Source organism: Volvox carteri (genome assembly GCF_000143455.1).
Source record: "Volvox carteri f. nagariensis unplaced genomic scaffold VOLCAscaffold_71, whole genome shotgun sequence".
NCBI classification, from domain to species: domain Eukaryota; kingdom Viridiplantae; phylum Chlorophyta; class Chlorophyceae; order Chlamydomonadales; family Volvocaceae; genus Volvox; species Volvox carteri.
This window is the reverse complement of record NW_003307614.1, coordinates 164,397-176,680: the sequence shown is the minus strand read 5'-3', so window position 1 is coordinate 176,680 and position 12,284 is coordinate 164,397. Positions and strand designations below refer to the sequence as shown.

Here is a 12,284-nt window from a genome sequence, read left to right as displayed (position 1 = left end):
TTCGCGGCCTTTCCCAGTTTCTGGTCGCCCAGGCGGCCCTCTGCCGGCGGTGCCAATCTGCTGCGCACATGTAGATCGATGTAAATATGTCCTCTGGGTACGGTCAGGTCAAACAATAAAGAAAAACCCGTTTGGGAACCAGTAAAACCTAGCGCCCTCAAAGCTCGATCACTCTCCGAAACGCACAAAATCTCATATACATTGATATCCCACTACCACCAGCGCTACTGAACGCCAACCTCCAGCCCCTCTAAACCCGATTCCCAACTATCGCCATAAAACCATTCACAGGTGCTGGAGGAGACCCCGTCCCCGTTGGTGGACTCGACTCTCCGGCAGCAGCTGACTTCAGCGGCAGTGGCACTCGGTGCGGCCTCCGCGTACCGGTCCGCGGGTACGGTGGAGTTCCTGGTGGATGAGGAGAGCCGCCAGTTTTACTTTCTGGAGGTCAACACCCGGTTGCAGGTGGGCGGGCGGGTGGGTGGGTGGGTGGGTGGTATGAGTGGGATGTAAGATGGGGAGGAGGGGAACAGAGCAGAGCGGGCTTGAAGAAGATAGAAGATGGCACAGGCTTGAACTTGATAATTTTTTGTCGTCCTACGTCGCGCTATACGGCAGGTGGAGCATGGCATTACGGAAATGGCGCATGGCAACATCGACATCGTTGAGGCTCAGCTCCGCTTGCAGCTGGCCGGCTTGCTGCCCGAGGGGGGTGCTGCAGCGCTGCTGGAGTCACTGGCTTCGGCGCCCGCTACCGGCTGCGCGATTGAGGTACGACAAGAAGGTCGAGACGCCGTACAAGCATGAATGGCAACCGCCATAATCATAAGGAGTCACCAATAACGCTGATGATGCAGCGCAATTCACTTCCGTTCCCACGTTCCGAACCCATGTTTGCCTGTCCGCACAGTGGAAGCCGGCATCCCCTCCAGTCCCTTCCACAAACCCCTGTAGCACACGCACACGCGTCAAAACACGTTAAAAACCATCTCCTCCCTCACCCCTTCATTTCTCCCTCCTCCTTTCCAATGCCGGATGCCTCTTCATTTTTTCATCACTCCCTCACCTCTGCTTTTTTCCCGTTGGTCCCGTTTCCCCTTCTCGGGCTGCTGCTCATGATAACATGGTAGGTCCGCATCAATGGGGAAGATCCCGCCCACGACTTCAGTCCGTGTCCGGGTTTGCTGGGCCACGTGTCCTTCCCGTCCCTGGAGCAAATACCGGGAGTGCGTGTGGACAGCTGGGTGGAGACGGGCACCGAAGTACGTGCGCATGTGTGTGTATGTATGTATGTGTGTGTATGTGACGGACTGTGTCTGTCCGTCGTCTTGTCTGTTTGTCTGTTTTATTGCGTCCGCGCGTAGGGCTGTGAAGCCCTCACGTTTATGTGTCTACGAACGAACGCCCCCCCACGTGTGTGTATGTAGGTATGTGTATACAAGGGCGTGTCGTAAGGGGGTGTATGAGCAGAATGGTGACCTTGGGTTGCGTGTTGTTCTGTTGGGAAGTTCGAGGCAAGCACTGGTTCGGGAGTGAGAGCGGGGGGGGGGGATAGCCCGGACTTACAAATCCGCGTCACAAGCCCTCGTGTGAAGTCTCCTGAACACCGCGACCCCTCCCCTCTTATTCCTAAAACTACCCTCTCAACTCCCCACAACCCACCCTCTTCAACTCCCCTACACGTCTAAATCTAAACTCGATCCCCCAGGTCAGCCCCCACTACGACTCGCTGCTCGCCAAGCTGATGGTCTGGGCCCCAACCCGGGAGGAGGCGGTCGCCCGCATGGTGGAGGCACTCGCGAAGACAGAACTGCAGGTGGGTCTAACAGAGGGGGGAGCTGTTAAGGGGGGAGGAGAGGGGGCAAGAAGGGGGCGGGAAGGGGTTATATCTCTATACTATAAGCAAAAGGGAGGCAGTCGGGGAGCAACTGCCGCCCGCTGACAGAGGGGGGGTAAGACTGACCACTGGAGCACTATGGTGCAGATGCCAGAGATAGACGGAAAGTCCAGGATAAGAAGACAAATGCTGCATCAGGAGTATTTACTGGCCAGTGATGACCAGTGATCAGTAGTAGGCGTCTTGGCGGCGACGTGGCCATAGCTGGGTTGCTAGACGAGTTACTTACTAGCTGCCAAGTTCAAAAGGACACGGCGGCGAAGAGGGAGACAGGGGCTACGAAAGGAGGGGGGAAAATGGAGAAGGGGGTTTGTGTGTTTGTGTATGTATGTATGTATGTATGTATGTATGTATGTATGTATGTATGTATGTATGTATGTATGTGTATGTATGTGTATGTGGCCCGCTGTGCTTCGGGGGCGTCCACCTCAGTATTTACAAGGGGTTCGGCGCCGCGATATACAGCTGCTACTGCTGTGCTGCTCATCGCTGGTCACGAGTGCTACTGCTACTGCTACTGCCGTTTATCGCTACCGCTGGTGCTACTGCTCGCCCCCACCACTACTGCCACCACTCAACACCGATAATAAAGGGCTGCTACTGCTGTCGCTGATACTGATACGGATGCTGCTACTGCCGTGGCTGTTGTTGCTCCTGCTGCTGTTGCTCCTGCGGCAGGGAGTGCCCAACAACGTAGAATTCCTTCGTGCCGTGGTGACTGACCCGCGGTTCATCCGGGGGGACACCACCACTCGCTTCCTGGAGGGCTTCCACTTCGTACCGCACGTGGCGGAGGTGCTGGTGCCCGGTAGGTGACCGGAGGAAGGGGGGGTAGGGGTGTGTGTGTGTGTGTTGGTGGTTGGTGTGAGTATCAAATACTGACCTGGGTACCGAGGGGTGGGTGGGAGGGCCGCCTGGTGGGGGTCCCCCGGGTGGGTGGGGGCATGAGCTGAGGTGGGCTAAGACAAGCGCTGGACCTTCCCACGGACTCCCCAACCTAACCCCAGTCGGGAAGCCAGTTCACTCTGGCCCTTTGCCCCCGCCCCCTAACACCCCCCCCCCTGGTGTCTCCACCTTCCGTCTCCGCAGGCATGCAGACCAGTGTTCAGGACTGGCCTGGTCGTACACGGTTGTGGCACGTGGGTGTTCCCCCCTCGGGCCCTATGGACTCCCTGTCTCACCGCCTGGCCAATGCACTGGTGGGCAATGAGGAGGGAGCGGCGGCGCTGGAGTTCAGTCTCCAAGGTGACGAAGGGGCTTCTGGGGGATGGGGTGTGAAGAGGGGAGATGTGTGTGTATATGTGTGTGTGTCTACGAGACGAAGTGCGTACGCGGAAAAGTGTGATATGTGTGACATGAGACGTAAGCAACTTTAAGTGGTGGCTGAAACCCCGCTTGTGTTTCGTCAGAGGTAGCGCTGACAGTCAACCCAGTGCAGCTATGATGATGTTGGGTTCGTCTCTGGATCCAGTTCTCATCCCCCTCCCACCCGGCCGCTGCACCCCCCTAACCCCCCAATCCATTCGCCTTCCTTTCCCCCCCCCCCCGCCTTCACGTCCCATGTCCGCTTCCGATTGACCGCCCCCCCGCAGGCCCCACCCTCCGCTTCCACTGCCCGGCGCTGGTGGCCCTGACTGGAGCGCCCTTCGCCGCCTCCCTGGACGGGCAGCCTCTGGAGTGGGGCAGCAGCTTCCGAGTGGAGGGGGGCCAGGTGCTGGCGGTGGGGCAGGTGAGCGAACATGCATACATACATACATGCACATATATACATACACATATACATACATAATACACATACACGCACACGCGGTATGTTTCCATCTTGAGTATCCGCTTATTGATGCAAGCAGGCCTGCTGCTGGCCCTTCTCGTTCTTCAGGCGCTCTATTCCCTCTTTTGCATATCCCCCGTCTGCCGTCCGCAACACGGCGCTAGCAAACAACACGGCGCGGCTCAACGGACTTGTTAGGGGGCCGCTCGCTGACCTCCTCGCCCTCCCCCCCTCCCCCCTGTGGCCTGCCGCCGCCGCGTGTAACGCACACACGCGTTCGCGCAAACCTACATACATATGTTTGTACACACACAGCTGGTGGGCGGTGTTGGCGTCCGTGGCTACCTGGCTGTACGGGGTGGAATCCAGGTTCCGTCGTACCTTGGATCCAGATCCACCTTTCCCGGCGGCAAGTTCGGAGGGTACCAGGGCAGGTACGGATCCAGGAAAAGATGGGCAAAGAGGGCGGCAGTGTCACGGCAAACGAATGTCCAACTGTCGTATTGTCGTACCAGCGCGGATACCTCGGGTAGGGGTGGGCTGGAGGTAATCCAGGTGCTCCAGGGATGTACGGCCCTCCAGGGGTGTACGGGAGTGTATTGGTGGGACGGGGTGTATTTTGTGTGTGTGGATATCGCGGTGGTGGTGGTGGTGGTAGCGCGCGCATGCGAGAGCGAGCGGGCGCCACGTACGGCCATGTCTGGACCAGCGTTTCACTCTTACCCCCTCGCTCCCCCTCACCCCATATTCATCCTTTCCCATCTGGATTTGCGTGTCTTTCCATTATTGCGTCTTATTATTCCCCCATTAGGTGTCCCTTCATCCTTTTCCCCTCCTTTACCCCCCCCCCCGACCTCTCCCCTCACCCCCCCACAGGTACCTCCGAGTGGGCGACAGCCTGCCCCTCGCGAAGGCCGCGGATCAGGGGGCCCAACCAACAAAACTACCGCCTGCCCTGGCACCCGCATTCGCGGGTAAGGCGGGGGTGCGGGAAGAGAAGAGGGGGTGGAGGAGAAGGGAAGAAACGCCAAGGAGAGGGGGTTTATATATACATACACACACATACATACACACACATACATACACACACATACATACACACATGCACACAACCTGCACATCCTCATCGGGGGCGAGCGCAGCGACCCGAGCATCGCCCTCGACTGCAGCTCAGGGTGGAAGGAGGGAAGGGCTGCTGTTGCCTAACTAGGCGGCTATCGCTGTGCGGGATGGAGGGCGGGGCGGGCCGTCATCGGATAGGAAATTTTGCTCTAATAATAAAAAAATCTTACACTGTTCAATTTACTGCCCGGTCTCTGTCCCCCCCCCTTCCTCTCTTGCCCTGGCAGCAGCTTCACTCGTTTGTGGTTCGCCTTTCCCCCCTTCCTCTCTCTTTCTCCCTTCGTCACCATTTGCACACAGCCAAAAAATCCCCACTTACCCGCCACGCCAATACACACAAACCCATATCACCTCTTCCCCCCTTGGGCCCCCACACATACATACATACTCCCGTGCGGCCTGACCCGGGGGCGGAGTGCATGAGACTAACCAGCCGTATGCACCCGCCCCCCGCGCTGTGCTTCGGCCCTGGGCCCCCGGCTTTTCAGCCCATAGTGTAATCAACGTCATACATACATACATACATACGTACGTACATACATACATACATACATACATACATACATACATACATACATACATACATACATACATACATACATACATACATACATACATACATACATACATACATACATACATACATACATACATACATACATACATACATACATACATACATACATACATACATACATACATACATACATACATACATACATACATACATACGTACACAGATTCAGGTGAGGGCGGCAAGGGAGCCTCTTGGAGCGTGGGGGTGATCAGTGGGCCGCATGCCGACCCGGACTTCATCACTCCAGACTTTATGGAGATCTTCCATTCCTCGCCGTACAAGGTTCATTACCAAAGCAACAGGTACGGCAGATAGTCGTACTGCGCCATGTAGGGGATTATACAGAACAAGGCGTGCAGTGCCCTGAGGATTGGTTGGCGTGTATTTGCGCTTTTGGGGGCGTAAGTGTAAGTGTGTGGGGGTAAGGGAGGGAATGACGGGGGTGACGGACCCGCGTGTATACACACGTGCCCTCATCGGTGCGTGTTCGGGAATAATAATAATGATATTGTTATTATTATTTTGTGCTACAGACAATACAAAAAATCTCTCTCCCCTTAGGGCATTTGCCCGCTCTTTTTCTGTAAATAGTGGTAGTGATGATGATGACGATGATGATGACATTTGAGTACGACACCTGTGTACGGCATCATTGCACGTGTTTCTTACAGGTTGGGTGTTCGGCTTGTGGGTCCCAAGCCCGAGTGGGTCCGACCGGATGGCGGTGAGGGCGGGACACACCCGTCTAACGTTCACGATCACATATATGCCATCGGGGCCATCAACTTTACGGGTGAGTGGCGCGGAGGGCACGTGTGAGTGCGTGTGTGTACGTGTGTGCGCGCGCGTGTGTGTGTGTGTGTGTGTGTGTGTATTGTGCATGCAGATGTCCTGAGTGAGTGCGTATTGTGCATTACGCGTTCATTTTGGTGTTGGAGGGGAAGGGGGAATAAAGCAGCTCCTTAACACAGTTTGTAATTCGAGGAAACGTGCAAATATGTACCTGTCAGACACGTGCACGCTCATACACACATACACACACTTACACGCAGGCGCGGCCCCCTCCCCTTCCCCGCCTCCCCCCCCCTTCCCGCAGGTGACCACCCCGTGGTCCTCACCGTGGATGGTCCCTCCCTGGGTGGCTTTGTGTGCCCGGCCACCATCACGTCCACGGAGCTCTGGAAGATTGGACAGGTGGGTTTAGGGTTTGTAGGGGAATGAGCTGCTGGAAGAGGAGGTCATGTTTGCGTGTTTGTGCGTATGTGTGCTTGGGGTGTGAGTGGGTATATGGTATATGGTGGGGGAGATATCATGTATGTGATTTTGATGGACAGCTGTGGGCTACTTGGGCTGAGAGAAGAACGGCGAACGTGGGCGTATGCGTGTAATTGTGCAGATGTTAGATGGGGTGAGGGGAAGGGAAAGGAAAGGGAATTGAAAAGCAGTGAAGGGTAAATGTCGTTATGCGGTGGTTGTGCGGTTGGTATGCCGTTAGTGTTTACGTTGGTTTGTTTGGTTTGGATTGGCGTTATTGGCACACTCGCCGTACAGGTGCGCCCAGATGACAGCGTTACATTCGTACGTTTAAGCCTGACGGAAGCGCTGGCGGATCGGCTCCGTACGGATGCGCGGGTGGCGTCGGTTCGGGCGATGGCGACGGAAGGCCTAACGGCGACGGCGGCCTTGGCGTCGTACGAGAAGGCGGCGGCGGCGGCATGGGAAACTGCTTCGTCGCCTGACGTACCGATGCCGCCCACAAAGGCCCTATGCCGGGAGCTCCCCGCAAAGGAGGACTTCCCTGGCGCGCAGTACAGGTACGGCAGATTCCGTACCACACCAGGATCCGGACTACTTCATGCATAACTAACTCACACTAGTGTGCAGCCGAAGGGTCTCCCACTCGCCCCAACGGCCTTCGTTTCGTGACATTTCATCGTGTATACGTGCCGTACATGTGTGCGCAGGCTGGCGGGCGATCGTTACGTGCAGGTCGACTACGGCCCGATGGCGCTCGATATCCGCCTGCGAGTGCGTGTGCACTGTCTACGGCGCGTGCTGGACGAGATGGCGGCGGCGGGGGAGCTGCCTGGACTTGTTGAGACCAGTCCGGGAGTACGATCGTGTATGGTGGAGTACGACATTGCGGCCATCTCCCCGGGCCGGCTGTTGCAGGTGCGTACGGTGGTGTGCTCGGATATGTAACGTGTGAGTACCTGCGAGTAAAGCCTATCCAGAAACTTTGTTGCACCTGGGGAATGTGCAGTGGAAAAAGTGGTGTCGTACGTTGGGGAGTAGTTGCACTTCCTCCCGTACAACAAGGCGATACCCGCCCCCGCACCACGCACCGCCACACGGCCCCAAACCCTAGTAGTAGCCGAGGGAATGAGAGTGAGCTAGAGGCTAAATATACCACTGATTGATGAAACCACACCACATTGTATTGTATTTCATTGTATTGTATTTACAAGGCCGTGAATGAGTTCAACGTGGTTTGGAAAAGGGGGAACACGTGCCGAGAACCCCCCTGTTTACACCCCCTCTCTCTCCCCCTTCAGGTACTGGAAGCTGCCGAGGCGCGCATTCCGGAGGTTTCTTCGATGGTGCTCCCGAGCCGCATCGTCAACCTGCCCATGGCATTTGACGAGCGATGGACCAAGGAGGCCATTGCGAAGTACATGAAGAGTGTACGACCGTCGGCGCCGTACCTGCCGGACAACATCGCCTACATCGCGGAAAACAACGGGCTGGCGGGTGGCAAGGAAGAGGTGCGTGGGGTAGTCAACTGCAACGACATCTGCCCATCTCGCTTTACAGTGCGGTACAGTACGATCAGTACGGTATTCGCGGGTGCTAAGTGAACTTTGAAGACTTGTAAACAGTATTCCACAACATTGTATAATAAATAAATTAGCATTAGGGTATTGCAACTTGTTTGAAATATTTTCCCTCTCGCTGACGGACCTCTGGTGTCGGCTTCCCGCGATAGTGCGACCGTGTATATGCACCGTGCAACACATATCATATCCATTCATGTTAGTCGCCTACTGTCCCCGCCCCCGCCCCCCCCGCTGACCCTGGCCCTGGCCCTGGCCCTGCCTCCCTCCCCTTGATACAAAATGCACTCAGGTTCGAGACAAGGTATTCTCCGCATCTTACTTGGTGCTTGGTCTGGGTGACGTGTACCTGGGCGCGCCCTGTGCCGTACCCATGGATCCACGTCACCGCCTGGTCACCACCAAGATGAACCCTGCCCGTACATTCACGGCAGAGGGCACCGTGGGAATTGGCGGGTCGTACATGTGCATCTACCCCATGGACTCCCCTGGTGCGCACTGGCCGGGGGGAGGGGGGGTTTCGTGCATTGCGTTTCTTAGGGCGCGGAGGGGAAGGGTTTTGGAGGGCCTTCCGTCGTGTGTTTGTTTTCATGTCGTCCAAATTTGTTCCACAGCGGAAGAGCAACACGGCGAGGCTTATTACTATCTCCCGCACTGCTACCCGGAGGTCGTCCGGTGAAGTACCCATGTCGTTATCGCCACCAGTGTCGTACTCATTTACAGCCTCCGGAATCGCGATCCAAACAGTGAACATAACAACTGTCAACGACCTGCAGGTGGTTATCAGTTGGTCGGCCGTACTCTGCCCATCTGGAATACGTTTGGGCGCAGCGGTCCCTTCACCCCCGCCAAGCCCTGGCTGCTGGACTTCTTCGATCAAGTGAGTCTTTGATCAGACGGGAGCGGCGGAGAGGAGCGGCGGAGAGGAGGATTGGGAGATGGGAGGGAACCGATTGAGAACTGCTGCGCAGCAGAGCTCGTGAACCGGGCGGTGCTGTCCTGATATCCGTGAAAACTTAACCAACTCTCCCTACCCCAACTCGGGCAACTGCCAACCGCCAACCAACAGGTACGGTTCTTCCATGTCACCGAGTCGGAGTTGGAGTCCATGCGGACAGGATTTGCAAACGGAACGTACGACATCGAGATAACGGCCACAACTTTCGATGTGTCGTCTTTCACTGCGATGGAGGCGGCTGTGGCTGCCGAGACTGCCGAGTTCAAGGTGGGGTCAAAGCAAAGTCCCGATTGGGGTGGACTGGCTGCCACTGCTGCCACTGCTGCCACTGGTCCCAAGACTCTCGCCCATGATATACCCCTAGTTCCACCCGGCCTTGCTGCCATAACCTCCAAATACTGCGATATTACACCGGTCTACACATCTTTTCTTCGCACATTATGATGAGGCTGCAGGCCAGATTCTTCTGGTCACTGCTTTCCGTGTATAATCGTCGAACCCCAAGCGAAGCTCCAATAGGACCGAACTGCAAACCCTAAGTGTGTCCTCCCTCCCCTGCTCCGCTTACCGAGCAGGCCAAGCAGAGAGCCGCCATGGACCACATGTTGGTGGCGGAGGCGGAGTCGCTCGCAGAGCTGGCGGAGGCGGCAGCAGCGGCGGGTAAAGACTCCGCGGCAGCGGCAGCGGCAGTGGAGGACGAGGACGACGAGTCCATGTACGACAAGCCCGGGCATGTTAAGGTGAGTTACGAAGCTGCTTGGCGTGCCACGGTTTGGACGGAAAAGGGGCTTGGGGGGAATGTCGGAGGGCGTGCGGCGAGGCGGGGCAGCATCGTAGGCACACAAGAGATCTTCAAGGAGGGCGTCATCGCTCCATAACCTAAGTTTAAGCAGCGGGCGGTGCTAAACCATCTACTACCATGTGCCGTGTGTGACCTTCTACCCCGTTCCCCCCACCCCACCCCGCGCACCCCCGCGCACAGGTTACGGCGGCTTTCAGCGCCAACGTGTGGGACGTGCGGGTTTCGGTCGGGCAAACCGTGGCGGCAGGTGACACGCTTGTCGTGCTTGAGGCCATGAAGATGGAGACACCGCTGACGGCGCCGGTGGCGGGTCGAGTTGTGGCGATACGCGCAAAGCTTTCTCAGCTGGCAGCGTCCGGTGATACACTTGTGGTGATTGACTCCTCTTCTGCATAACCTGGCCAAGCCTTACCAAGCTCTCGATATATTTGATATTTCCTGAATATTATATACGGGCTAGCAGAGAAGCGACAAGAATTAACTGCATTACGTTTCGAGGTGAACGTGCGTGATATCGGAACCGCGTGATATCGGAATTGCGATACTCAATTATGTGAATAAAACTATTAGGTGCAAGGCAGTCAGGTCAATTTGTAGTTCTTGACTGGCTGCGAATACAAACCGTTCGCGTCCCAACACCTTTGGCATTTGGAGGAATGGGTCTGGAAGGTGGGTTCGGAAAGTATGGGGAGTAGAACTGCTGACAGGGTCTAGTTTACTAGACCCTACAAACAAGGTATTGGGCAATCCAGTATTGTTAGTGTATACCGTTCCACTCGTGAAACAGTATACACTGTACAATACAGAGATTGTTTCTATATTGTTTCACGGATTTATGGTCGGTCCTGCTGAAGGGAGCTTGGAAACCGTGTTGGTTCGGTCGGCTGGTTTTATTTTGTGATTGTGGAAATTCGGGCAATTCCACGATTTGGTTCATCCTATTGCAGCGTATATGGCCTGACTGCTTTCCTGGTCAACAAAAAGTGGACGGGACATGTGTCCTAAACCACGATATAGAGGCTGTAGGCGACGCGATTGAGGCACGGCATGTGTGGGTGAGGTACTTTGCCTGGCACAATAATTTTGGCTGACGGTGATATTATCGCTCAGATGTGCCTGCCAGTCGTATGTGTCCGCTCGTTCTTTGGCGACAATTAGATTCGTTGGCACGTGCTGAGTTTTTTTCACACGATACCTCGGCCCGGCACGGGTTGTGGAGTGCAAGTAATACATGCTTCAACTCGGGCATGTACCTGTGTGGACGAGAGACTGCACGGAGCGTACGGCGCGACATCATTGCGTGCATGTTACATAATACTGTGATTTTCGACATGGTATGTTTTTCTTTGAGAGTATGAATGTGAGAATCCTCAAAGTCCCTTGGGGTCGCCTAGGGGGTTTGAACCCTCAAGGAGCCCGGTCACGGAGTGGATCGAAAACCCTAATGTGTGTAACATTATGCCTTCGGCTGCAGCTTGCTGTTGTTTACGCTGTATATATATTATGCAGACAGAAACCGCACACGAACACACGCACATTGTGTCACCGTTTCACGGCCCGAATCACGAGAGAAACCTGCCTCGACGCAGCAGCAGAGCGCAGACGGCGCCGTCTCGCACACTGTAACGGGAGGGGGGGGGCGACACCATCAGCTAAAGATAGGGGACCAGAGGCGCATGAAATTAATGAGGTACGGCTCCAAGCAAATGGATACGGGATAGGTAAAACGATATGAGAATGATGCGAGCTGAGCTGGGGGGGCGGCTTTTGGCCTACGTGTTTGTTGTTTGCTGTTAGGCCTTCTGATGCGGATGAAAACCCACACTCGGACTGTCAGTACAGGTGGCCCTTCTGCCGAAACAGTACTTATATGCGGGTAAGTTACTGACCGACAGATGGAATGGTGGATTTCTGGGAAGCGAGCAGGCCCACCTCTCCATCCCTCCCCTCCATATTCACCCCACCTTGGGGAGAGATGATCGCAGCCTCCCTCCCTCATCCCTTTCCCATCCTGCATGTCTCCCTCCCTTGACTGCGCTTGACTAATAACAGCAGTTTGGTGTCCTTAGGTTATGTCGGCAGGTTACCCTTCTTGCATCGTGATCATCATAGGATCCTTCCCTTTCCCTTTCCTCCCTCCCTCCACTTCTCCATCCATCTCCCCTCGCGCTTCAGTGTCCCAGGCATGAAGAAATGGCATGAGGTTTTTATGGGGTTTACGGGTTTTTTTCAACGAGTTCAGGTAAAACCTGCAAAAACATGTGTTTGGGCCCCCCCCCACTCGTGATCAAAGATTCGGGTCAGTTCATGCAAAAAAGCACGA

The 12,284-nt window shown here is 55.6% G+C and overlaps 1 protein-coding gene across 1 annotated transcript in view; it reads left to right on the top strand.

Moving 5' to 3' along the window:
• VOLCADRAFT_98356 (uncharacterized protein) overlaps positions 1 to 10,357 on the top strand; it is a gene marked incomplete at both ends in the record, with an annotated part of 12,944 nt that extends 2,587 nt beyond the window's left edge. The window contains 20 exons of the mRNA XM_002957265.1: positions 292 to 465; positions 619 to 771; positions 1,131 to 1,262; positions 1,709 to 1,816; positions 2,663 to 2,705; positions 2,987 to 3,142; positions 3,490 to 3,626; positions 3,984 to 4,102; positions 4,545 to 4,642; positions 5,531 to 5,669; positions 6,039 to 6,160; positions 6,464 to 6,561; positions 6,919 to 7,181; positions 7,332 to 7,539; positions 7,923 to 8,132; positions 8,494 to 8,692; positions 8,978 to 9,081; positions 9,271 to 9,426; positions 9,735 to 9,899; positions 10,142 to 10,357. Of these exons, the coding sequence (XP_002957311.1) occupies positions 292 to 465; positions 619 to 771; positions 1,131 to 1,262; positions 1,709 to 1,816; positions 2,663 to 2,705; positions 2,987 to 3,142; positions 3,490 to 3,626; positions 3,984 to 4,102; positions 4,545 to 4,642; positions 5,531 to 5,669; positions 6,039 to 6,160; positions 6,464 to 6,561; positions 6,919 to 7,181; positions 7,332 to 7,539; positions 7,923 to 8,132; positions 8,494 to 8,692; positions 8,978 to 9,081; positions 9,271 to 9,426; positions 9,735 to 9,899; positions 10,142 to 10,357 (3,000 nt within the window). The remainder of the gene's footprint in view (positions 1 to 291; positions 466 to 618; positions 772 to 1,130; positions 1,263 to 1,708; positions 1,817 to 2,662; positions 2,706 to 2,986; positions 3,143 to 3,489; positions 3,627 to 3,983; positions 4,103 to 4,544; positions 4,643 to 5,530; positions 5,670 to 6,038; positions 6,161 to 6,463; positions 6,562 to 6,918; positions 7,182 to 7,331; positions 7,540 to 7,922; positions 8,133 to 8,493; positions 8,693 to 8,977; positions 9,082 to 9,270; positions 9,427 to 9,734; positions 9,900 to 10,141) is intronic.
• Positions 10,358 to 12,284: the final 1,927 nt, after the last annotated feature.